Source organism: Theropithecus gelada, chromosome 1 (genome assembly GCF_003255815.1).
Source record: "Theropithecus gelada isolate Dixy chromosome 1, Tgel_1.0, whole genome shotgun sequence".
Lineage (NCBI taxonomy): Eukaryota > Metazoa > Chordata > Mammalia > Primates > Cercopithecidae > Theropithecus > Theropithecus gelada.
Window position 1 is genome coordinate 44,099,750 of NC_037668.1, and position 26,626 is coordinate 44,126,375.

At 43.7% G+C, this 26,626-nt stretch overlaps 1 protein-coding gene across 3 annotated transcripts in view; it reads right to left on the bottom strand.

The window, feature by feature from the left end:
• FBXO42 (F-box protein 42) overlaps positions 1 to 26,626 on the bottom strand; it is an 83,228-nt gene that overhangs the window by 35,087 nt on the left and 21,515 nt on the right. Inside the window, exons 1-4 of one of the 3 annotated variants that reach the window (XM_025370129.1) lie at positions 18,324 to 18,481; positions 17,102 to 17,368; positions 12,088 to 12,209; positions 8,023 to 8,139 (exon numbers count right to left, since the gene is read on the bottom strand). In XM_025370129.1, the coding sequence (XP_025225914.1) occupies positions 8,023 to 8,110 (88 nt within the window). In that variant the 5' untranslated portion in view covers positions 8,111 to 8,139; positions 12,088 to 12,209; positions 17,102 to 17,368; positions 18,324 to 18,481. Of the gene's footprint in view, positions 1 to 8,022; positions 8,140 to 12,087; positions 12,210 to 17,101; positions 17,369 to 18,323; positions 18,482 to 26,626 lie in introns of those variants that run through there. The other 2 variants (XM_025370111.1, XM_025370120.1) reach the window with 2 other exon arrangements.

The following is a 26,626-nucleotide window of genomic DNA, read 5'->3' on the forward strand; positions in this document are numbered from 1 at the left end:
CTGCACTCCAGCCTGGGCGATAGAGCAAGACTCTGTCTCAAAAAACAAAAACAAAAAACAAAAGAACTACAAATAACAAAGGATCAAGTTAGAAGGCATTAGACAAACAAGAGGACAATTACTGGAGCCACATTTTAATCTCCACTAAAGGAGCTCAAATCCAGACATCCTGGTCCTTTTAGACCTATCTTGACCTAGTAATCCTAAAAAATGGGGCAATTTTGAAATGAGCCAACTGCTACCAGGTTGGGTCAGTAAAAGAACATTCTTCTCTTGATATTCCAGACCTCCAGAAAAAGAAATTAGCTTCGGCCGGGCGCGGTGGCTCAAGCCTGTAATCCCAGCACTTTGGGAGGCCGAGACGGGCGGATCACGAGGTCAGGAGATCGAGACCATCCTGGCTGACACGGTGAAACCCCGTCTCTACTAAAAAAATACAAAAAACTAGCCGGGCGAGGTGGCGGGCGCCTGTAGTCCCAGCTACTCGGGAGGCTGAGGCAGGAGAATGGCGTGAACCTGGGAGGCGGAGCTTGCAGTGAGCTGAGATCCGGCCACTGCACTCCAGCCTGGGTGACAGAGCAAGACTCCGTCTCAAAAAAAAAAAATAAAATAAAAAAAAAAGAAATTAGCTTCTATGACTTCTTTATGTATTTATTTTTTAAGATGGAGTCTCACTTTGTCACCCAGGCTGGAGTACAGTGGCATGATCTCAGCTCACTGCAAGCTCCACCTCCTAGGTTCAAGTGATTTTCCTGCCTCAGCCTCCCAAGTAGCTGGGATTACAGGCGCCCGCCACCACGCCCAGCTAGTTTTTGTATTTTTAGTAGATACGGGCTTCCACTATGTTGGCCAGGCTGGTCTTGAACTCCTGACCTCAGATGTTCCGTCCAACATCTGGGAGGCCAGATGTTTGGCCTCCCAAAGTGCTGAGATTATAGGCATGAGCCACTGTGCCCGGCCAATGTCCTATGACTTCTGAAACCTTAACTAGTGTTCATTATAACATTGCTTAATAAAACAAATCCATGATTTCATAACTAAAAGAGTCAAGGGTTTGTTACATCTTCCAGTTCCTCATAGATAACTTCTTGGCAGCTGCTTCCTTAGTGTAGCAAAAGAACACAGTGGCTTTATTTTTCAAAGAGGTGGCAAACATTTTTCCTTTTTTTTTTTTTCCCCCTCGAGACAGAGTCTTGCTCTGTCGCCCCAGCTAGAGTGAAATGACACAATCTCGGCTCACTGCAACCTCCGCCTCCTAGGTTCAAGTGATTCTCCTGCCTCAGCCTCCCGAGTAGCTGGGATTACAGGCGTGTACCACCACGCCTGGCTAATTTTTTGTATTTTTAGTAGAGACGGGGTTTCCCCATGTTGGCCAGGCTGGTCTTGAACTCTTGACCTCATGATCTGCCCGCCTCGGCCTCCCAAAGTGCCGGGATTACAGGCAGAAGCCACCATGCCCAGCCCACATTTTTCTTCTATATTTGGACTGAAAACCCAGCCAACATGCTGGGCCCTGAGGTCCTTACCACAGGTATTTTACTCCCATACTAAAATAGGGCAATTGGCATTTTCCTGCTTCTCTTGAGCAAACAAAGGTTTCTGGAAGAAGAGGGCACAGCCCAAAGTCTGCAAAGCTAATGGCACTAAAATGGCAAGTTTCACACACTACTGTATTTTCAGTGACCAGCAGTCAATCATCAACAAAGTTGGGAGAGGAAGGGAGTCAATTTAGGCAGCTATATTTAGAACTCAGATATAATGGAATGAGAAAATAACTATCAATAACATGCTTAATTATTATTATTTTTTTTGAGATGGAGTCTCACTCTGTCGCCCAGACTGGAGTGCAGTGGCAGGATCTCGGCTCACTGCAACCTCCGCCTCCTGGATTCAAGCGATTTTCCTGCCTCAGCCTCCCAAGTACCTGGGACTACAGGCGCACACTACCACACCCAGCTAATATTTGTATTTTTGGTAGAGACAAGTTTCACCATGATGGCCAGGATGGTCTCAATCTCTTGACCTCGTGATCCACCCGCCTCAGCCTCCCAAAGTGCTGGGATTACAGGTGTAAGCCACCACGCCCGCCCCACCACTCTCAACTATTTTAAGCACCCTAGCCTACTGAACTTTACTTATTGCCTGTGTTTTATTTAAGACACCTATATATTGATCTGGGGGGGTGGGCAGGGAGGAAGACCCAACAAGTTCAAATGAACCTTTTAGGAAAAAGAATCTGAGCAACTCCCAGTACTCCAATAGTAATTTCCCTTTTCACAAGTTCTCCACCCAAACAGAACATTTTCCTTTCAGAACATCTAGACCATTAGAATGTGCTATACAGTTACAGCTCACAGTACAGTATGAATACTAGGCTAAGACATAATACTGAGAATGTCTATTCCAACTGGTAAATCTCTTCAAGTTTTCTGAAATGGGCTTAGTTTACAAGATACATACTAATCATCCCTATTAAAATACAAGTCAAATGGTCACAACTTAATTACACACAGAGCAAGCAAACAGTTCTTCACAGTTCTGAATACTTCTCCGCTATTCTATAATCATCTCTAGTGCAAGATCTTCCAGTAGTTCCATCTTTTCCATGGTGTATGGAGCATTCGATAAATGCTCACTAAATGAATGATAAGCTTTAGTATTTTCAGACGTCAAATTCTCTTTTGTTTCTTCACCTGTTTCCAGGGAAAGATCCTGAGGCATTTATCCCATGCTTAAAGAGACTATACTGCCATGTGTCTCACACCTACAAGCCAGAACATATTTGATAAGGTCTCTAATTACATAACTATGGAAGAAGCAAGGATGGTTATCTAGTCTGGGCCTGCTGGCTCCTGCAGGAGCATGATGAGCATTGTGTATGGAACTACCTGACTGTATGTGACGCCTACGACACTGAAACATTTTTCAAAGCATGATGTTGGGGACTCAGGAGACCCCTACTGCAATCTGAAAAGGACATTCTACATTAATTAAAGCTTGCATGATTAGCTATGCACACATTCACCAAAAGGCTAGAATTGGTCTTTAATTTCTTTTTTTTTTTTTTTTTGAGACAGAGTCTTGTTCTGTCGCCCAGGCTGGAGTACAGTGGCGTAATCTCGGCTCACTGCAACCTCCGCCTCCCAGGTTCAAGTGATTCTCTGCCTCAGCCTCCCAAGTAGCTGGGATTACAGGCATGCACCACGACGCCCAGCTAATTTTTTTATGTTTAGTGGAGATAGGGTTTCACCATGTTGGCTAGGCTGGTCTCCAACTCCTGGCCTGAAGTGATCCGCCTGCCTCGGCCTCCCAAAGTGTTGGGATTACAGGGGTGAGCCACTGCACGTGGCCCTAGAATAGGCCTTTTTACTTCACCTGCCTTTTTTGTCCCAGACTTTTCCATAGGGAAGACGCTGTACTGTGCATACCTTTGTTGCACTTAAGTCCACAAAAATTATTAGGTATCAAAATGTATTGATATCAAATTTATTAGATATCAACTATGAACAAGGTGTGAAATGGTACAAGAGGGCTTGGCACGAAGGCTCACACCTGCAATCCCAGCACTTTAGGAGGCTGAGACAGGCAGATTGCTTGAGCCCAGGAGTTTGAGACCAAACTGGGCAACAGGGCGAAACCCCATCTCTACTACAAATACAAAAATTAGCTGGGCGTGGTGGCAGGCACCAGTAATCCCAGCTACTCGGGAGGCTGAGGCAAGAGAATTGCTTAAATCTGGGAGGCAGAGGTTGTAGTGAGCCGAGACCATGCCACTTCACTCCAGCCTGGGTGCCTGAGTGACAGAGTGAGACCCCATCTCAAAAATAAGAAAAAAGAAACAGTACAAAAATGTCTAAGACATGGAGCCTGTCTACCTTCTTCTTCTTTTTTTTTTTTTGGGGACAGAGTGTTGCTCTGTCTCCCAGGCTGGAGTATAGTGGCCTGATCTCAGCTCACTACAACTTCCGCCTCCCGGGTTCAAGTGATTCTCCTGCCTCAGCCTCCCGAGTAGCTGGGACGACAGGCGTCTGCCACCACTCCCAGATAATTTTTGTATTTTTAGTAGAGATGGGGTTTCACCATATTGGCCAGGCTGGTCTCGAACTCCTGACCTTGTGATCTGCCTGCCTCGGCCTCCCAAAGTGCTGGAATTACAGGCGTGAGCCACCGCACCCGGCTATAGCCTATCTATCTTCAAGTAGACAACAATCTTGTTGGGGAGACATCATCATCATCCTACCTTTTTACAACTTAAAATATATACATATATTTTAATTTTAAATAGAGATGTTGCCCAAATTGGTCTCAAACAGCTGGGCTCAAGTAATTCTCCTGCCTTGACCTTAAAACATATTTTGACAAGTGTTTTCTTAAATGCATTTCTCAGCAATCTATGGCACAAACAGAATTTGTCATATCCATTTTTCAGGCAAAGAAACTGTGGGTCAGACAAGCCAAGAAACTTGCTTCCCACATCCAAAGGTCTTTCCTTTTTAGCATGCAGCCTCTCTCACACAGATAATAACAGCAAAAGACAGATGGTAATAAATAATGGAGGAAGGTATGAACAGTATATTAGGGAAGCAGAGAGGAAGAAAAGAGCTTAATATCTATGGTGAGGAATCTGAGAGAAGTTGGTTAAAAAATGTGGCTTTTGATTTTATCTTTGAGATGACTTTTAGAGAACAGGACACTTTCAGTCAATTAAGAAGGGCAGGCCGGATGTGGTAGCTCACGCCTGTAATCTAGGCACTTAGCGAGACTGAGGTAGTGTATTAGTCCATTTTCACACTGCTATAAAGAACTATCCAAGACTGGGTAATTTAAAAAGGAAAGAGGTTTAACTGACTCACAGTTCCACACGGCTGGGGAGGCCTCACGAAACTTACATTTATGGGAAGAAGGCAAAGGAGAATCAAGCACCTTCTTACAAGGCAGCAGGAGAAAGAGCACAGGGGAAACTGCCACTTTTTTTTTTTCTAAACAGAGTCTCGCTCTGTTGCCCAGGCTGTAGTGCAGTGGTGCAATCTCAGCTCACTGCAACCTCCGCCACTGGGGTTCAGGCAACTCTCCTGCCTCAGCCTCCCAAGTAGCTGGGACTACAGGCACCTGCCACCACACCCAGCTAATTTTTGTATTTTTAGTAGAGGCAGGGTTTCATCATGTTGGCCAAGCTGGTTTCAAACTCCTGACCTCAAGTGATCCGCCCTCCTCAGCCTCCCAAAGTGCTGGGATTACAGGCGTGAGCCACAGCACCCAGCTGAAACTGCCACTTTTAAACCATCGGATCTCATGAGAATTCCTTCACCATCACAAGAACAGCATGGAGGAAACCACCCCCATGATCCAGTTGCCTCCCACCAGGTCACCCCCTTGATACATGGGGATGGATTACCATTGGAGGAGATGATATTTGGATGGGAACACAGAGCCAAACCATATCAGTCAGGCAGATTGCTTGAGCTCAGGGGTTCAAGACCCGCCTGGACAACATGGCAAAACACCATTAAAATTTTCAAAAACTAATAGAAAAAAGAAAAAAAGGGAAGGGCTAATAGGGAAGGTTAAGACGTAACAAGGAGGTTCATGTGGCTGAAGTCTGGCTACCTAAGGATGCAGCAGTGAGTCAGGCTGAAAAGGTAAGCCAGATCCTTGAAAGGCAGGCAGAATGAAAACTACATGCAGCACACTAATGCTGAAGCTTGCTGGTGGAAGAATGGAAGGCTAGCTGCACGCTTCAGACTTGCAGTATTTCCCAACAGGAGCTCTTGTCATTTGGGGCAGGATAATTTTTTATTTATAGGACTGTCCTATGTACTACAGGATGCTATGCATCCCTGCCCCTTGCCTACTTCATGCTTATACTGCTTTTCAGTCAGTCAAGACAGTAAGCAACGACTTCACAGATTTCTTACAGATTTCCAAATGTCATAGAAGGAGATACTGTCCCTAGTTTTAGAGGTAGTTATTAATGGTCTTTATTCCAGGTTCACATGAAGAGAGAAGAAAAGCAAGAAGATCTTCTTTTTTTGAGACAGAGTTTCGCTTTTGCTGCCTAGGCTGGAGTACCATGGCACGATCTTGGTTCACTGCAACCTCCGCCTCCTGGGTTCAAGGGATTCTCCTGCCTCAGCCTCCTGAGTAGCTGGGATTACAGGTGCCTGCCACCACGTCTGGCAAATTTTTTATCTTTTTAGGAGAGACGGGGTTGCACCATGTTGGCCATGCTGTTCTCGAACTCCTGACCTCAGGTGATCTGCCTGCCTTGGCCTCCCAAAGTGCTGAAATTAGAGGTGTGAGCCACAACGCCTGGCCAAATTTGTTTTTTTTTTTTGTCCCTGAGACAGAGTTTCGCTAGTGTTGCCCAGGCTGGAGTGCAATGGTGCAATCTCGGCTCACTGCAACCTCCGCCTCCCAAGTTCAAGCAATTCTCCTGTCTCAGCCTCCCAAGTAGCTGGGATCACAGGCACGTGGCACTACGGCCGGCTAATTTTTTTTTTTATTTTTAGCGGACAGGGTTTCGCCATGTTGGCCAGGCTGGTCTCAAACTCCTGACCTCAGGTGATCTGCCCACCTCACCCTCCCAAAGGGCTGGGATTACAGGCGTGAGCCACCAAACCCAGCCCAAATTTGTATTTTACAATCGATACTTGTCACATTCAAAATTTTTGTAGGAGTCCATTTAAATTTTGTATTTGCTGAACATATACTATGTTAAAATAGTCATTATATGATCTAGCACTAAAATCTGACTACTCTCTAAGCAAGATCTTAGAAATACCCTCATGTACAGCTTTCCTTTGTTTTCCTCTTAGATAATGTGAGATGTTTAAAATTCTAACCATAACACCTTGACCACTTTGGAGTAGAGAAAAATCCAATGAAAAAGCAGAGGGCTGGGTGCAGTGGCTCATGCCTGTAATCCCAGCACTTTGGGAGGCCAAGGTGGGTGGATCACGTGAGGTCAGGAGTTCGAGACCAGCCTGGCAAACATGGCGAAACCCCATCTCTACTAAAAATACAAAAATCAGCTGGGTGTGGTGGCACACACCTGTAGTCTCAACTACTCGGGAGGCTGAGGCAGGAGAATCGCTTGAACTCGAGAGGTGGAGGTTGTGGTGAGACAAGATTGTACCACTGCACTCTACCCTGGGCAACAGACTCCATCTCAAAAAAAAAAAAAAAAAAAAGCAGAATATAAAATTATTAACAAACTGCCTACAATATATTTAGGCTCACATTTTTCCCTAATTCGGGTTATAAAATTAATATAAACTCTCATTTTACATTCTCTTCATTAAAAAGTCAGATAATGGCCAGGCACAGTGGCTCACACTTGTAATCCCAACATTTTGGGAGGCCAAGGTGGGAGGATCCCTTGAGCCCAGGAGTTCAAGACAAGCCTGGGTAATACGGTGAGACACCATCTCTACAAATAATTTTTTAAAAATTAGCTAGGCGTGGTGGCATGCACCTGTGGGCCCAGCTACTCAAAAGGCTGAGGCAGAAGGACTACCTGAGCCCAGGAGGTCGAGGCTGCAGTGACACATGATCACGCCACCATATCACAGTCTGGGTGACAGAGTGAGACTCCATTTCAAAATAAATAAATAATTAAAAGTCAGATAAAATGCATGCTGTGGCCAAGTGCAGTGGCTCACGTATGTAATCCCAGCCCTGTGGGAGGCCAAGGCAGGCATATTGCTTGAGCTCAGTTCAAGACTAGCCTGGGCAACATGGTGAAACCCCATCTCTACAAAAAATACAAAAGTTAACCAGGCGTGCCCCAGCACTATCAACTATCAGTAGTCCTGATACTCAGGAGGCTGAGGTGGGAGGATCACCTGAGCCTGGGGAGGTGGAGGCTGCAGTGAGCTGTGATTATGCCACTGCACTCCAGCTTCGGCGATAGAGTGAGACCTTGTCTCAAAAACAAAGCAAACAAAAAAACATGCCTCCAAAGAAGTTTCTGGAAATATGACCACAGGCAGGGTGGAATCTGCTTTCACAGTAAATACTTACTGTGCGAGAAGCGCTGAGTGATTGGGGTTCCAGGATAAGGATAGGTACGGCTCTCCCACTGAATGTTTCCTTCCTGGACAGCCTTCATGAAACCATGATAACACTGATGGGCTACACCTAAGACAGAAAGAGCAAATCCTTCAGTCCAGACACTTAACTTATCCATCAAATTATTAAAACTGTGTCTATTACCTGTTTTTATCATTTTTATAAAACAAGTTTCTTTTTTTTTTTTGAGACGGAGTCTCACTCTGTCGCCCAGGCTGGAGTGCAGCGGCGCGATCTTGGCTCACTGCAACCTCTGCCTCCCGGGTTCAAGCGATTCTCCTGCTTCAGCCTCCCAAGTGGCTGGGATTACACGCACCCGCCACCACACCCGGATAATTTTCTTTTAGTAGAGACGGGGCTTCACCATCTTGGTCAGGCTGGTCTTGAACTCCTGACCTTGTGATCTACCCACCTCAGCCTTCCAAAGTGCTGGGATTACAGGCATGAGCCACCACGCCTGGCCTATAGGACAAATTTCTTTGAGGAATTCCAAATTTATCTGATTTTCATTCAAAGGAAATAAATTTTTTAAAACTGAAAGGCAATCCTTTCGGTTTATCAAAGTCCAGGGAGGTTAAGTGACATTAAAAATTACAAAATTAGCCCACACTGTAACTCTAGTCCCTTTTATGTTATGTTATCTCATAAAGCAACATATTAAGATAATTGATCTTATTTACTCCAAAGCAAAGGTGTTGGGGGATAATTTAGCCTTATGAAAGAATATGATAAAACAATGTCTGGAACATAACAGGTGTTCAATAAGTATCTATAGTTGGAAACTGTAATAAAGCATTCTCTGTCTTAAATATAGAGATAATAATTAGCTTACAATTTATTATGTTTTGTTTATTTTTTTTCTTCAGACAGGGTCTTGGTCTGTTACCCAGGCTGGAGTGGCATGACTTTGGCTCACTGCAACCTCTGCCTCCCAGGCTCAAGCAATACTCCTACCTCCGCCTCCTGGGTAGCAGGGACTACAGGCGAGCACCACCATGTCTGGCTAAAATGGATTCTGAAATACATAACTCAGGAAAGCTTTTTTTTTTTGAGACAGAGTCTCGCTCTGTCGCCTAGGCTGGAGTATAGTGGCTCACCGCAACCTCTGCCTCCCGGGTTCAAGTGATTCTCCTGCCTCAGCCTCCTGAGTAGCTGGGATGACAGACATGCATCACCACGCCCAGCTAATTTTGTTATTTTTAGTAGAGACAGGGTTTCACCATGGTGGCCAGGCTGGTCTCAAACTCCCCAGCTCAGGTGATCCACCCACCTCGGGCTCCCAAAGTGTTGGGTTTACAGGCGTGAGCTACTGCATCCAACCAGGAAAAGTTTTTTAAAAGATGAGAGGCCAGGCACAGTGGCTCACACCTGTAATACCAGTGCTTTAGGAAGCCAAGGCAGAAGGATAGCTTGAAGCAAGGAGTTTGAGACCAGCCTGGGCAACACAGTAAGACCCTGTTTCTCTGCAAAAAACTTTAAAATTAGTCAGGCATGGTGGTCTGCACCTGTAGTCCTACTTGGGAGGCAGAGGAGGGAGGACCACTTGTGCCCAGGAGTTCAAGGCAGCAGCGATCATGCCTATGATCATGCCATGCCACTGCACTCCAGCCTGGGCAAGACAGTGAGACCCTGTCTCTTAAAAAGCTAACAAAAAAAAGACATATAACAATGGAGAGGAAAGAAACCTGTCTTATTTCTAGAGCTAATAAGCAAGGTTGCAGGATACAAGGTTAGCATACAACAATGAACAAGTAGAATTTGAAATTAAAACACATAATACCATATACATTCACACCAAAAAACGAAATACTTAGATATAAATATAACAAAATTCATACAAAATCTATATGAAGAAACCCATAAAACTATGATGAAAGAAATCAAAGAACTAAATAAAGAGATAGTCCATGTTCATGGATAGGATAAGAAGACTCAATATTGTCAAGATGTCAGTTCTTCCCAACTTGATCTATAGATTCAATGCAATCCTAGTCAAAACCCCAGCAAATTATTTTGTGAATATCGACAAACTGATTCTAAAGTTTATGTGGAGAAGCACAAGATCCAGAATAGCCAAGAAAACATGGAAGGAGAAGAACAAAGTCAGAAGACTGATACTATCTGACTTCAATACTTACTATAAAAGCTATAGTAATCAAGACAGTGTGTTATTTGCAAATAATAGACAAATAGATCAATGGAACAGAACAGAGAGCCAAGAAATAGACCCAAACAAATACAGTCCACTGATTTTTTTTAATAGAGGTGGGGTCTCACTATATTGTCTAGGCTGGTCTCAAACTCCTGAGCTCAAGCGATCCTCCCATCTCAGCCTCTCAAAGTGCTGGAATTACAGGCGTTAGCCACTGTGTCCAACCTTCACTGATCTTTGACAAAGAAGCAAAAGTAATACAATGCAGAAAAGACAGCGTTTTGCCAGGCTCAGTGGTGTATGCCTGTGGTCCTAGCTACATGAGCAGCTAAGGCAGGAGGATCGCTTGAGCCCAGGAGTACAAGGTTGTAGTGCACAATGATCCCACCTGTGAACAGCCATTGAATTTCAGCCTGGGAAACACAGTGAGACCCTATCTCTCTCTCTCTCTCTTTTTTTTTTTTTTTGAGCCTCTCTTTTTTTTTTTTTTTTGACATGCTAGGGTCTCACTCTGTCACCTAGCATGGAGTACAGTGGCACGGTCTCCATTCACTGCAACCTCTGCCTCGTGAGCAATCTCAGCCTCTGAGTAGCCGGGAGTACAGGCACACACCACTACACCCAGCTAATTTCTGTTTTTTTTTTTCTTTTTGTAGAGATGGGGGTTGGCCATGTTCTCAGGCTGGGAGACCCCATCTCTGTGTGTTTTTTCTTTTTTTTTTGAGAAGGCGTCTCACTCTGTTGCCCAGGCTGGAATGCAGTGGCACAATGTCAGCTCACTGTAACTTCCACCTCCCATGTTCAAATGATTCCCCTGCCTCAGGTTCCCAAGTAGCTGAGATTACAGGCGTGTGCTACCACACTCAACTAATTTTGCATTTTTAGTAGAGACTGGGTTTCACCATGTTGGCCAGGTTGGTCTCAAACTCTTGATCTCAAGTGATCTGCCCATCTCGGCCTCCCAAAATGCTGGGATTACAGGCGTGAGCCACCATGTCTGGCCAGGAGACCCCATTTTTGTTTTGTTTTTTTTTTGAGATGGAGTCTCACTCTGTCACCTAGGCTGGAGTGCTGTGGCGCTATCTCAGCTTACTGCAACCTCCAACTTCTGGGTTCAAGTGGTTCTCCTGCCTCAGCCTTCCGAGTAGCTGGGATTACAGGCACGCACCATCACGCCCAGCTAATTTTTTTTTTTGTATTTTTAATAGAGATGGGGTTACACCATGTTGGCCAGGATGGTCTCAATCTCTTGACCTTGTGATCCACCCACCTCGGCCTCCCAAAGTGCTGGGATTACAGGTGTGAGCCACCGCGTCTGGCCAACTCCATCTCTTAAAGAAAAAAAAAAAAAGCCTTTTCCAAAAGTGACACAAATTAAAATCTACATGCAAGAAAATGAATATAGACATCTTTCATGAAAATGAACTAAAAATGAGTCACGGTCCTAAATGTAAAACATAAAACTCCTTGAAGATAACAGGAGACAAACTAGATGACCTTGAGCTTGGGGATGACTTTTTAGACACAACACCAAAGACATGATCCATGAAAGAAAGAATGACCAGGCGTGGTAGCTCACACCTGTAATTCTAACACTTTGGGAGGCCGAGGTGGGAGGATAACTTGAGCCCAGGAGCTCAAGACCAGCCTGGGCAACACAGGGAGACCCTGTCTCGACAAAATATTTTTTAAAACATTAGCCAGGTATGGCCGGGTCAGTGGCTCACACCCGTAATCCCAGCACTTTGGGAAGCTGACCGAGGTGGGTGATCACTTAAAGTCAGGAGTTTGAGACCAGCCTGGTCAACAGGGTAAAACTCTGTCTCTACTAAAAACAAAAATTAGCCAGGTGTAGTAGCATGCACCTGTAATCCCAGCTACTCGGGAGGTGGAGGCAGGAGAATTGCTTGAACCCAGGAGGTGGAGGTTGCAATGAGCCAAGATTGCACTACTGCACTCCAGCCTGGGCGATGAAGTGAGACTCCATCTGAAAAAAAAGAAAAAAAAATTAGCCGGGTGTGGTGGCATGTGCTTGTAGTGCCAGCTACTTGGGAAGCTAAAGTTGGAGGATCGCTTGAGCCTGGGAGGTCGAGGCTGCAGTGAGCCCTGATCACACCACTAGATTCCAGTGTAGGTGACAAAGCAAGATCTTATCCCCTACTCAAAATAATTGATAAGCCAGAATTCATTAAAACTAAAAGTTTCTGCTCTGTGAAAACTACTGCCAAGGGAATGAGAAGATAAGCCACAGACTGAGAGAAAATATTTGCAAAAGACATATCTGATAAAAGACAGTTATATAGAATATCCAAAGAACTCTTAAAACTCAACAATATTAGGGCCGAGCGTGGTGGCTAATGTCTGTAATCCTAGCACTTTGGGAGGATGAGGCAGGTGAATCACTTGATGTCAGGAGTTTGAGATCAGCCTGGCCAACATAGTGAAACCCTGTCTCTGCTAAAAATACAAAAATTACCCAGAAATCACTTGAACCCAGAAGGCGGAGGTTGCAGTGAGCCAATATTGTGCCACTGCACTCCAGTCTAGGCAACAGAGCAGGACTCTGTCTCAAAACAAACAAACATACAAACAAACAAAAAAACTCAACAACATTAATAAACAAACAACCCAATTAAAAAACGGGTCAAGGCCGGGTGTGGTGGCTCACACCTGTAATCCTAGCACTTTGGGAGGCCAAGGTGGGTGAATCACGAAGTCAGGAGATCCAGACTATCCTGGCTAACAAGGTGAAACTCCGTCTCTGCTAAAAATACAAAAAATTAGCCAGGCGTGGTGGCGGACGCCTGTAGTCCCAGCTACTTGGAAGGTTGAGGCAAGAGAATGGCGTGAACCCAGGAGGTGGAGCTTGCAGTGAGCCGAGATCGTGCCCCTGCACTCCAGCCTGGGCAATACAGTGAGACTCTGTCTCAAAAAAACAAACAAAATAAAGGGTCAAAGGCCTGGCATGGTGGTTCATAATTCCAGGACTTTAGCAGGCCCAGGTGGGAAGATCGCTTGATCCCAAGAGTTCAGGACCAGCCTGGCAACACAGTGAGACCTCATCTCTACAAAAATAAATAAATAAATAAATAAATATAAAAATTAGCTGGGTGTGGTGGTACACACCTGTAGTCCCAGCTACTCGAGAGGCTGAGGCGAGAGGACTGCTTGAGCCCAGGAAGTTGAGGCCGCAATGAGCTATGATCATGCCACTGTGCTCTAACCTGGGTGACAGAGCAAGACCTTGCCTCAAAAAAAAAAAAAAAAAAAAAACCACACGCACAATAAAAATCGGTCAAAGACCTGAAACAGACACTTCACCGAAGAAGATACGTGATAACACATAAGCACATGAAAATATGCTCCATATCATTTGTCATCAGGGAAACGCTAATTATAATGAAATACCACTACACATCTATGAGAATGATGAAAATCCCAACTACTACTACAAATGCTGGTGAGATTGTGGAGCAAAAGGAACTCTCATTCACTGCTAGTGGGAGTACAAAATGGTTCAGCCACTTAAAACAGTTCGGCAGTTCCTTACAAAACTAACCATGCTCTTACCATACGATCCAGCAATTGTGCACCTTGGTATTTACCCAAAGAAGCTGAAAACTTATGTCCACAGAAAAACCTGCACATGGATGTACACCAGCTTTATTCATAATTGTCAAACCTTGGAAGCAACCAAGATGCCCTTTCAGTAACTGAATGGGTAAACAAACTGCGGTGCATCTAGACAATGAAATATTACTCAGCACTAACAAAAAAAGAAATCATGAAAAGAAATGGAGGAAGCCGGGCACGGCGGCTCACGCCTATAATCCCAGCACTTTTGGAAGCTGAGGCAGGAAATCACTGGAGCTCAGGAGTTTGAGACTAGCCTGGGGAACAGCAAGATCCTATCTCTATAAAATTTTTTTTTTTAATTACACAGGCATGGTGGTGCACACCTGTGGTCCCAGCTATTCCAGTGGCTGAGATGGGAGGATCACTTGAGCCCAGGAGGTGGAGGCTGCAGTTAGCCAAAATCACGCCAATGCACTCCAGCCTGGGCAACAAAGCAAGACCCTGTCTCCAAAAAAAAAAAGAGGAAACTTAAATGCAAATATTACTAAGTGAAAGAAACCAATCGGAAAAGGCTATATACTATATGATTCCAACTATATGACCATCTAGAAAAGGCAAAACTATGGAGACAGTAAAAAAATCAGTGATTGCCAGAGGTTGGTGGAAGGAAAGGATAAAGAGGGAGAGTATTCAGGATTTTTAGGGCAGTGAAGCTATTATGATATTATAACAGTGGATATGTGTCATTATACATTCATCCAAACCCATAGAATACATAACACCAAGCATGAACATTAATGTAAACTATGGACTTTGGGATAATAACAATGTTTCAGTATAGGTTCATCAATTGTAACACATGTACCACTCTGGTGAGGGATGCTGATAATGGGAGAGGCTATACATGTGTCAGGATAGGGGGTAAATGAGAAATTGGTTTTGTTTCTTTTTTTTTTTTTTGAGATGGAATCTCACTCTGTCATCCAGACTTGAGTGCAGTGGCTCAATCTTGGCACACTGCAACCTCTGCCTCCCACGTTCGAACAATTCTCCTGTCTCAGCCTCCCGAGTAGCTGGGACTACAAGCACCCACCACCATGCCCAGCTAATTTTTGTATTTTTAGTAGAGATGAGGTTTCACCATGTTGGCAGGCTGGTCTTGAACTCCTGATCTCAAGTGATCCGCCCACATTGGCCTCCCAGAGTGCTGGGAATACAGGCATGAACCACTGTGCCCGCTCAGAGGAATCTGTTTCTCCTGCTGAATTTTGCTGTGAACCTAAAAGTGCTCTTAAAAAAAAAAAAAAAAAGTCTATTAAAATTAAAAACAAAGAAACAAAACTATCTCATCAGAGACTTCTGCCAGAAAGATCGATTTAAGACTGTGAGTACTAGGGTAGGGTTCTTTTCTTAAAAAAATAAAAAAAGAAAGAAAAGGAAAGAAAAAAGAAAAGAAAAGGATAGGACAGGATAGGATAGGGAGAAGAAGAGAGAAGAGAAAAGAAAAAAGAAAAGAAAACCAAAATAAGACTGCCAAAGAAAACCTAGGATAAATTCATATATTTGATTAAATCATAGTCCCTTACCTGTGGTTTTCCTCCCTTTATTTGAGAAGTGAAAGCATGTATTTCCACAGTGCAGGGAGCCAATCTCTCCTGAAGAGCTCGTCAACTCAGAATATAGAAGCAGGCTGTGTGTGCCAGTATTAGCAGTTATAATCAAATAAGCACAGGGCCCATAGAGCAGTTTCAATAGCTGGCTGTTAGCCCTCTAGGTGGACTTTGGGAGTTGACAAGGACTTCCCTCCCCATGAGAACCACCTTGATGCAAGGAAAATATTTTAAAACTGATTGATTCTGATCTAAAGATTGTTCTCTGTTATATCTCTGGCTGTCTTGTTCCCCCAGGAAAGAACACATCGAGACAACCCTCACTTGATCAAAAATTACTCAACTTGACTGATCATCTTCAAACAAAAAGCAGGCCCTTTCCGCTTAAGATGCAATGAAGCCACTAACTACTTTCTGCTAATTAAAAATACAGCATGTCTAGCAACCTAAACATTTAGCAAAAAGTTGAAATCTTGATTAGGAAAAGGATGAAAAAAGGACCAGAGTCTTGCTCGGTCGCCCAGCCTGGAGTCCAGTGGGTGATCTCGGCTCACTGCAACCTCCACCTCCTGGGTTCAAGCAATTCTCCTGCCTCAGCCTCCCCAGTAGCTGGGATTATAGGCACCCACCACCACGTCCAGCTAATTTTTGTATTTTCAGTAGAGACAAGGTTTCACCTTGTTGGCCCGGCTGGTCTCGAACTCCTGACCTCAGGTGATCCGCCTGTCTCAGCCTCACAAAGTGCTGGGATTACAGGAGTGAGCCACTGCACCCGGCCAAGAAACATATTTTAAAAAGTAAAAGATGTCCATAGGGTCTTTGCTGTTTAGAGATAAAATCAAATGACAAATGCTTTCAAGAAAGCACAGTTGCTAAAAGTAGCTACTCAGAGACAATATGCAGCCTTAATCAGAGCATGGACTCTAAAGCCAGATTGCCTGAATGTGAATCTTTAAACCTGTATTTACTACCCATGTAAATAAGTTAACTGTGCCTCACTCAGTTCTGTCATCTATAAAATGCAGTATGTTCTAGTCATAGTTTGCTATGTGAATGTAAAGCAGTTACAATAGTGCTTGACACATGATAAAAGCTATGTTCACATTGGCTATTACTATTATGCCACATCCATTTCTATTTTGCCCATTCAAGAACAATACTATTAATTCACCTGGGAGGCTGAGGCGGATGGATCAGGAGATCGAGACCATCCTGGCTATCACAGTGAAACCCCATCTCTACTAAAAATACAAAAAATTAGCTGGGCGTGGTAATGGGCGCCTGAAGACCCAGCTACTCCAGAGGCTGAGGCAGGAGAATGGCATGAACCCGGGAGGGTGAGCTTGCAGTGAGCCGAGATTGCATCACTGCATTCCAGCCTGGGCGACAGAGCAAGACTCTGTCTCAAAAAAAAAAAAAAAAGAACAATACGATTAACCAGATCAACTCTAAGAATATGAAGCTTTTAAAAAGAATCCTCATTTTAAAAAATGCAAATGGGATTAGATACTTTAGTATTCAAGCTGTTCATTAAACTAACCAGGGTAAGAAAAAAAAGAAAATGTAGTATCATCTAATACCAGATTTTATAACCATAATACATTTAAGGGAGGAAAAAAACTAAATTTGGAGTCTAAAAATAAATCAATGAAATTTGAAATCAATAAATAAACCTTTCTCCTATCCACAGTACCTTTGATAAGTCGATACCACTGTTTGCAGACAAGGGCCGCAGTTTTGTGTTCCTGATATGGTGACAGAAAGGACAGGATATACTCCAAAACCTCTTCTGGCAGCTCCGACATGGACCTATTATGTCTAGTCTCGTCAGCCTCCAATACTGGGTGGGGCTCCTCGTCTTGCTCCATTGTCCCTTCCAGCACAGTTTCTTCCTGGTCCACAGCCATGAAACTGTCATCTTCACTGTCTGAGGAGCTGGCCATGACATCCCACTCAACAGCTGTAATAGGTAAAATACAAATATCAGTATTGCACTGAAAGCAGCTCAGAAACAATTCAGGCATGCATATCTAAGCTCTTCATAATTTCGTTTCCACTCTCAGTATGAAATCTGCTCTTCAGCACTTTCCAACACCAGTTGTGAGCCACCTTAATTCGACAGGTACAGCTCAAATACCAAGCCCATCCCCAAAGGCTTCTGATTACATTTTTTCTCTTCACTGAAAACCAGAGTGGCAGCCAAGTTCTGGTATAACCATAAACCAGAAAACTTGTTCTCCAACAATTCCTCTAACTCAAGGATCTGACTGACTGATAGCAAAGAGAAGAGCAACTAGCCTCCTTGGCCAGTAACAATGATCTAAGACCTCAAACTCTGAAGAAAAAACTAACTCTGGGTCCTGCAAAGAGTAACAACATTCTGAGAATATAGGTTAAGAAATAACGGGTTTTCGGCCAGGCACGGTGGCTCACACCTGTAATCCCAGCACTTTGGGAGGCCAAGGCGGGCAGATCGCCTGAAATCAGAAGTTTGAGACCTGCCCGACCAACATGGAGAAACCCCGTCTCTACTAAAAATTCAAAATTAGCCAGGCATAGTGGCACATGCCTGTAATCCCAGTTACTCGGGAGGCTGAGGCAGGAGAATCACTTGAACTTGGGAGGCAGAGTTGCAGTGAGTTGAGATCGTGCCACTGCACTCCAGCCTGGGCAACAAGAGCGAATCTCCAACTCAAAAAAAAAAAAAAAAAAAAAAAAGAAAGAAAGAAAGGAAAGAACAGTTTTTCTAAGCTTTTATGCAGGATGAGTTACTTAACCTTTTTCTTGTTTGCCCCGAGAATACTCGCCAGCAGTGCCTGCAACTGCGGCATTGACCCCGAGTTAACTTTGCCAGAAACAAAAGACATCATCCTATTTATAGAATTCTGTTTTTAGTAGTGGTTATTTCCATTTACAAAATATAGTAATTCTTGGTTGGGTGCACTGGCTCATGCCTGTAATCCCAGCACTTTGGGATTGCGAGGCGGGCAGATCACCTTAGGTCAGGAGTTCGAGACCAACGTGGGCAACATGGTGAAACCCCGTCTCTACTAAAAATACAAAAATTAGCCAGGTGTAGTGGAGCGTGCCTGTAATCCCAGCTACTCAGGAGACTGAGGCAGGAGAATCGCTTGAACCTGGGAGACAGAGGTTGCAGTGAGCCGAGATCATGCCATTGCACTCCAGCCTGGGCCACAGAGCAAGACTCTGTCTCAAAAACAAACAAACAAACAAACAAAAAGAAAGAAGATAGTAAATGAAGAAGCCAAGAATAGGCTTCACTTGCTAAAATACCAAATACAAGGCAATATTTACAATAGAAAATATCATAAGAGATCCAGGCAGTAAAAAACTAGAACATGAATGTCTATCAACAACAGAACAGATAAATTGTGGTACATTTGCCATGAAATATTATAGAGCAAAGAACCATAGGTTACATACATATAAATAAATCTCTCAAACATAATGTTAAGCAAAAGAAGATAGAAGGCCAGATGCAGTGGCTTACACCTGTAATCCCAACACTTTGGGAGGCCGAGGCGGGCGGATTACCTGCGGTCAGGAGTTCAAGACCAGCCTGGCCAACATGGTGAAACCCCGTCTCTACTAAAAAATATAAAAATTAGGCCGGGTGCAGTGGCTCACACCTGTAATCCCAGCACTTTGGGGACCGAGGTAGGCGGATCATCTGAGGTCAGGAGTTTAAGACCAGCCTGGTCAACATTGGTGAAACTCCATCTCTACTAAAAATGCAAAAACTAGCCGGGCGTGGTGGCGTATGCCTATAGTCCCAGCTTCTAGGGAGGTTAAGGCATGAGAATCACTTGAACCTGGAAGGCGGTGGTTGCAATGAGCCGAGATCATTCCACTGCACTCCAGCCTGGGCAATAGAGTGAGATTGTCTCAACAAACAAACAAAAAACTAAAACTTAGCCAGGCTTAGTGGCGCACGTGCCTGTAATCCCAGTTACTTGGGAGGATGAGGCAGGAGAATCACTGGAACCTGGGAGGCAGAGGTTGCAGTTAGCCAAGATTGGGCAACTGCACTCCAGCCTAGACAATACAGTGAGACTCCATCTCAAAAACAAAAACAAAAACAAAAACAAAAACAAAAAACAGAACACAGAAGAATGGGCAAGCACAGTGGCTCATCCCTATAATCCCAACGCTTTAGTAAGCCAAAGCAGGAGGATCATTTGAGGTCAGGAATTTGAGACCAGCCTGGGCAACAAAATGAGGCACCATCTCTATAAAAAAATAATTAACCGGGTGTGGTGGCACTCATCTGTGGTCCCAGCTACCCAGGAGGCTGAACAGGAGGATTGCTTGAGCCCAAGAGTTCGAGGCTACAGGAAGCCATGATCACACCACTGGACTCCAGCCTGGGCAACAGAGTGAGACCCTGTCTCGAAGAAAAAAAAAAAAAAAAAGAAGAATATATATTGTATGATTACAATGATATCAAGTTCAAAATGAGGCAAAATTTATGCTGTTACAAGTGAGGTATCTGAGGTACTAGTAAAGTTCTGTTTCCTGATTGGGTACTGGTTACACAGATGTCTTTTGTTTGTAAAAAATTTACTGAGCTGAATACTCATGCATTTCTCTAAAGTTTGTTAAAATACTGGCTGGGTGCAGTGGCTCATGCCTGTAATCCCAGAACTTTGGGAGGCCAAGGCGGGTGGATCACCCGAGGTCAGGAGTTTGAGACCAGCATGGCCAGCATGATGAAACCCCGTGTCTACTAAAAACACAAAAATTAGTCGGGTGTGGTGGCACGTGCCTGTAATCCCAGCTACTCAGGAGACTGAGGCAGGACAATTGCTTGAACCCGGGAGGCAGAGGTTGCAGTGAGCTGAGGTCGCTCCACTGCACTCCAGCCTGGGCAACGGAGCAAGACTCCATCTTAAATAAATAAAGTTTGCCAAAATAAGCCATTATCAGCAGTTACTTCTAGTGAGAACATTATTGATAATTTTAAAAATGTCTTCTTTGTGTTTATCTGTAGTCCCTAAATTTTCTACAAAGAAAACATACACACAGAGGCAGGCATCTCATTTATACTCCTATGACATGATACGCAAAGTCTGAGGTAAAACCAGTAAAATGAAGGAAATAGGGTGTTTTATGTAAGAACTGTGTTGCAGATTAGATTCTCCAGGAAGCAGATGCTAAACAGAATTCAGAATGAAAAAAGTTTAATGGTAAGTAACTTCTGGAAGAAGTGCAGAAAGAGCAGGATTGGGCAGGAGGAACCATCAGACCACAATGCAGACCTGACAAAGCCTGTCCAACAGAGAGCTTGGGAGCAAAGACAGCCACTCAGCGGAATGTAGTACTGGGCAGAAAAGGCAAAGCTCTTAATCACTGCTACGCTCAACCACTGGCAGAAGGCTCCAAAGCTGAGGCAGACACTAAAGGAGCTAACAGCTTCAGCTAGCCTCCTTACAGATGGACAGTCCTTTTGAAGGGATATTTTTATTATTTTTTAATACATTTATTTCCCTTGCTCCACATACATCTACCCAGATCATTTACTATGCCACCCCACTTTACAAATTTCCAGCATTCCCCCTAGCACTGATGAAAGTAAGAATAATAAGGGTCTTCTCTTCCCAGTTCTTCCCAGAAAAGGTGGATTGCGGGGGGCAGAGACGAAGAGAAGAGTAATCTCGAAATATACTTTGGGGCTCTGAGAAAGAGCTGAAATGTTCCAAAAAGTGACAGAGGGGGGACAGCAGAGAACAGAAACCTCCTACCTCATCTCCACCACTGCAGTAATTCATGCACTAATTATGTGTAACATCTTTTAAAACTGGAAGGATCACATTAAGGAAAATGAAAACATGAACTCATAAAATTGCTTCCAAGATAATTTATCTACCAAACTGGCTGAAAGCTCATGATACTACAAATGTGTCCTAGCACAGTGGCTATTAGAATCTTAGTGATAATCAGCAATTGGTGGCTACTTGGAAGGACTGGAATGGCTTAAGTCCACCTGGTGGTGTGGGGGAAAGGCAGTGATGGTGAGAAGGGAGCAATTCCCTTCATTCCTCAAAAGCAGAAGAGTATTATAATGGGTTTCCTGAAAACTGTATTAGAAAAAGGATCCCAGGCCAGGTGTGGTGGTTCACGCCTGTAATCCCAGCACTTTGGGAAGCTGAGGCAGGCGGATGACAAGGTCAGGAGTTTGGGACCAGCCTGGCCAACATGGTGAAACTCCGTCTCTACTAAAAACACAAAAATTAGCTGGGCATGGTGGCACATGCCTGTAGTCCCAGCTACTCGGGAGGCTGAGGCAAGAGAATTGCTTGAACCTGGGAGGTAACGTTGCAGTGAGCCGAGATTATGCCACTGCACTCCAGCCTGGGTGACAGAGTAAGACTCCATCTCAGGAAAAAAAAAAAAAAGAAAAGAAAAGAAAAACGATCCTAGTTAGGCCTCCTTCCATGCTCACGGGGATAAGGTGTTTTTCAACATGACTGACTTGCTAGAGGGAGGCCTTTCAAACAACAGAGACCTCCATTTCCAGCCCAAATTCCTGTCTTAAAACATATGCCGAGTGTGGTGGCTCACACCTGTAATCCCAGCACTTTGGGAGGCCAAGGCGGGTGGATCACCTGAGGTCAGGAATTCAAGACCAGCCTGGCCAACATGGTGAAACCCCGTCTCTACTAAAAATACAAAAAACTAGCTGGGCATGGTGGCAGGTGCCTGTAATCCCACCTACTCAGGAGGTTAAGGCAAGAGAATGGCTTGGACTGGAGAGGCAGAGGTTGCAGTAAGCCGAGATCACGCCATGCACTCTAGCCTGGGCAACAAAAGCAAACTCCATATCAGGAAAAAAAAAAAAAAAAAATCAAACCATGCCTTTTATTACTGGAAAAAATATCACTTCCCATAGTCCCTCTTACTTGTTCCCTTGTATATTATCATTTCCTACTGGCTAACTTCCCTGATTTATTAACTTTCTCATATATATATAAAAATATATATACATATATATACACAGATATAAATATATATATACACACATATATATAAATTTTTTTTTTAAGTAGGGTCTCACTCTGTCACCCAGGCTGGAGTGAAGTGGCACGATCTCAGCTCACTGCAACCTCTGCCTCCCAGGTTCAAGTGATTCTCCCACTTCAAACTCCCAAGTAGCTGGCACGCGCCACCATGCCCAGCTAATTTTTTTTTTTTTTGAGATGGGACTCACTCTCTGTGCCCCAGGATGAGTGCAGTGGCATGACCAAATTTTTGTATTTTTCGTAGAAACAGGGTTTCACCATGTTAGCCAGGTTGGTCTCAAACTCCTGACCTCAAGTGATCCACCCACCTCAGCCTCCCAAAGTGCTGGGATTACAGCCGTGAGCCACCGTGCCCAACCTAACTTTCTTATGGTTTTAACCTCCACTCAGTTCTAAAATTCACCAAGGAAAAGAGTCCAAAGAAATAGATTAGTTTGGCTGCATGGTTGACATTTAAATTAAATACAGCATCTCAAATACAGTTGCTCCCTTGCACATTTTGACAGACTATAAGCCTAAGGTCTGTTGCAGAACAAAATGAATCAATGGAGGCTGCAAAAGATTATTTACATTACTATTTTTCCCAATCAGAATAAATTTGATTCAATAAAACTCACTCTCTTTCCAAATTGTCTTAAAATACAATAGCAAGCCAACATAAAGAGACTCATACTGCTGTAATAGCCAATATTAAGCAATTTCCACCATTCAACTGTTACACCCTCCACAAAAACATCAAACCCCATACCTTTGAGGGCATGTTTGCTAATTTGGCCCTAGGAACAGATGCCAAGGAGAACACACATGGGTGAGCTCAGATGCAACTCCTCTGTAATTACATGCCCAACACCAATTTGCATAGCACTTCTTTTTCACTTCCATGATTAGGTAACAAAATCATCACTCATATTCCCCCAAGGATATAGAGGCATTTTGAAACCCTGAGTTTTTCTTGTTTTCATGCCAAAAGAAGCCCTATAAACTTTTCACACGTAAGTATACTAACTCAGTAAATGTAGTTTTCATGAAACTGTTTAAAAGAAGTCCTTCTCACCTTTCACATTTGTGTTAGACCTTCTCAGCTTCCCCAACAGATTGAATGAATGTACTAGAATATGAGCTCCCTGGGGACACGACCATTGGCCTAGGCATCTTTGTCTTCTTAGCACTAGGCATTCAAATGAGTGTACGGTTTATTGACATGTCTACTCAGAACACCTTTGTGCTGAGCTTGCATGCGTTTTGTTTTTTTTTAAGATAGGGTTCTGGCCGGGCGCCGTGGCTCACGCCTATAATCCCAGCACTTTGGGAGGCCAGGGTGTGCGAATCACCTGAGGTCAGGAGTTCGAGACCAGCCTCAACATGGAGAAACCCCGTCTCTACTAAAAACACAAAAATTAGCTGGGCATGGTGGCGCATGCCTGTAATCCCAGCTACTTGGGAGGCTGAGGCAGAAGTGCTTGAACCTGGGAGGCAGAGGTTGCAGTGAGCCGAGATCATGCCATTGTACTCCAGCCTGGGCAACAAGAGTGAAACTCTGTCTCAAAAAAATAAATAAATAAAATAAAAAATAAAGATAAGGTTCTGCTCTGTCACCCAGGCTATAATTGTACAGTGGCACAATTATAGCTCACTGCAGCCTTTAACTCCTAGGCTCAAGTGATCCTCCGTCCCAATGTTCCAAAGTGCTGGGAATACAAGTATAAGTCACAGTGCCCAGTCGTTATTTTATAATAGAAATTACATCATTAGGCCAGGTGTGGTGGCTCACGCCTGTAATCCCAGCACTTTGGGAGGCTGAAAAGTAAAAAAAAAAAAAAAAAAAAAAAAGAAGAAGAAGGGACTGGACTGAATGGAGGCACCCACGGTCATCCCACAGCATGAGGGCTTCTGAGGTTTTAGGGACAAAGCAGCAACCCTGAACAGATGTCATTATGAACTCATAAAATTAACCACCTTAGCAGCACTAATGTAGGCTAAGTACTAAATGCTACTCTTGAAAATATACAATACTGTTGAATGAGAGATATATAGAAGATCATAAAATGATTCAATCTAAGACAATAAGCCTTCTTATGAATATACCACCATTATCATTGTATCAACTCAAATGAAAAAGTTATAGAAAGTGGAAAAAGGACAAAATTAAAAATTCTACCCTACTCCGTGCATTCAACAAATATCAATGAAACATTTGCTATATGTAAAAATACTGTGCTTATTGCAAGCTTGACTACTATCAAATATTAAAAACACAAAAAGAAAAAAATATACTGTGCTCAGCTACCACACAACGTACAAAAAGAAGATATGTCACTATTTGCTCTCAAACAGATTGACCCACTAAGAGCCAAGGACACATAAATTAATAATAACAACACAGAACATTATATAACAAATGACCTATGAGACAAAACAAGAAGCTTTAGTGGTTCAAGGAAGAGATGGCTTCCAACCAGTATAAGGAAGGTTCACAGACAAGCATTTCAGCTGAGTTTTAAAGATTAGGTAGAAGCCAGGTGTGGTGACTCACGTCTGTAATCCAAGCACTTTGGGAAGTCAAAGCAGGCAGAAAACTTGAGTCCAGGAGTTTGAGACCAGCCTAGGCAACATGACAAAACCCTTCTCTACAAAAAATACAAAAATTAGTTGGTCATGGTGGCGCACACCTGTAGTCCCAGCTACAGGGGGGTTGAGGTGCGAGGATCGTTTGAGCCAGGAGGTTGATGCTGCAGTGAGCCAAGATCGCACAACTACACTCCAGCCTGGGTCACACAGCAAGACTCTGTTTCAAAAAATCAAAAAACAATAACAAAAATAAAGAATAGATAGATTTCAGAGAATAAAATTGGAGAAGGTGAAGGTATTAAACATTGTCAAATTATTGTCCCTTAAACTGATATCCTTTGTCACTTACAGAATTACCTTTAGAGCTGGGTGCAGTGGCTCACACCAGTAAACCCAACACTTCGAGAGGCCAAGATGGGCAGATTGCTTGAGCCTAGGAGTTCGTGACCAGCCAAAGCAACAAAGGGAGACCCTGTCTCTATAAAAAACACAAAAATTGGCCGGGCGCGGTAGCTCACGCCTGTAATCCCAGCACTTTGGAAGGCCGAGGTGGGTGGATCACAAGGTCAGGAGATCGAGACCATCCTGGCTAACACGGTGAAACCCCATCTCTACTAAAAATACAAAAAATTAGCTGGACGTTGTGGCGGGCGCCTGTAGTCCCAGCTACTCAGGAGGCCGAGGCAGGAGAATGGCATGAACCCAGGAGGTGGAGTTTGCAGTGAGCCGAGATTGCTCCACTGCACTCCAGCCCGGTGAGACTCTGCCTCCAAAAAAAAAAAAATTAGCCAGGCATGGTAGTGCAAACCTGTTGTCCCAGCTACTTGGGAGGCTGAGGTGGGAGGATCTCTTGAACCCAAGACGTGGAGGCTGCAGTGAGCCAGGATCATGCCACTGCACTCCAGCTTGGGCAACAGAGCAAGATTCTGTCCCAAAACAACAACAACAACAAAACAGAGTTACCTTTAAGACAAAAAAAAAAACAAAACTGAAAAACACATTTTTTACCTAATTGTTTTTATCGTACACACTATTTAATATTTTAAATTCTACACTAACAAAGCGTATAATCTAGAGACTTCTTATTACTGACAGTCTGACCAAAAAAAAAAAAAAAAAAAGCCTAGAAACAGAATAATTTGGTACAACCATTGTTGCTATTAGCAAACTGAGCTATTACGACAAGCAAAGTCAGGGAGCTATTTTACAAAGCATACCAAATTTCATAACAGATACCAGCTGCAGTTTTTAAAAATGGTGAACTCCTTAGTTACCCAATTAAGATTCCCTTAATAAAACAGAAAAATTTGTAAATGGAAAAATAAAGTATTCCCACAAACTACCCATCAATATACTTTCTTTTTTTGTTGTTGTTTTGTTTTTGAGACAGAGTCTGGCTTTGTCACCTAGGCTGGAGTGCAGTGAAACTCACTCAAGTGATTCTCCTACCTCAGCCTCCAGAGTAGCTGGGATTACAGGCATGCACCGCCACGCCCAACTGATTTTTGTATTTTAGTAGAGACACGGTTTCACCATGCTGGCCAGGCTGGTCTCGAACTCCTGACCTCAGGTGATCCGCCCACCTCGGCCTCCTAGAGTGCTGGGATTAC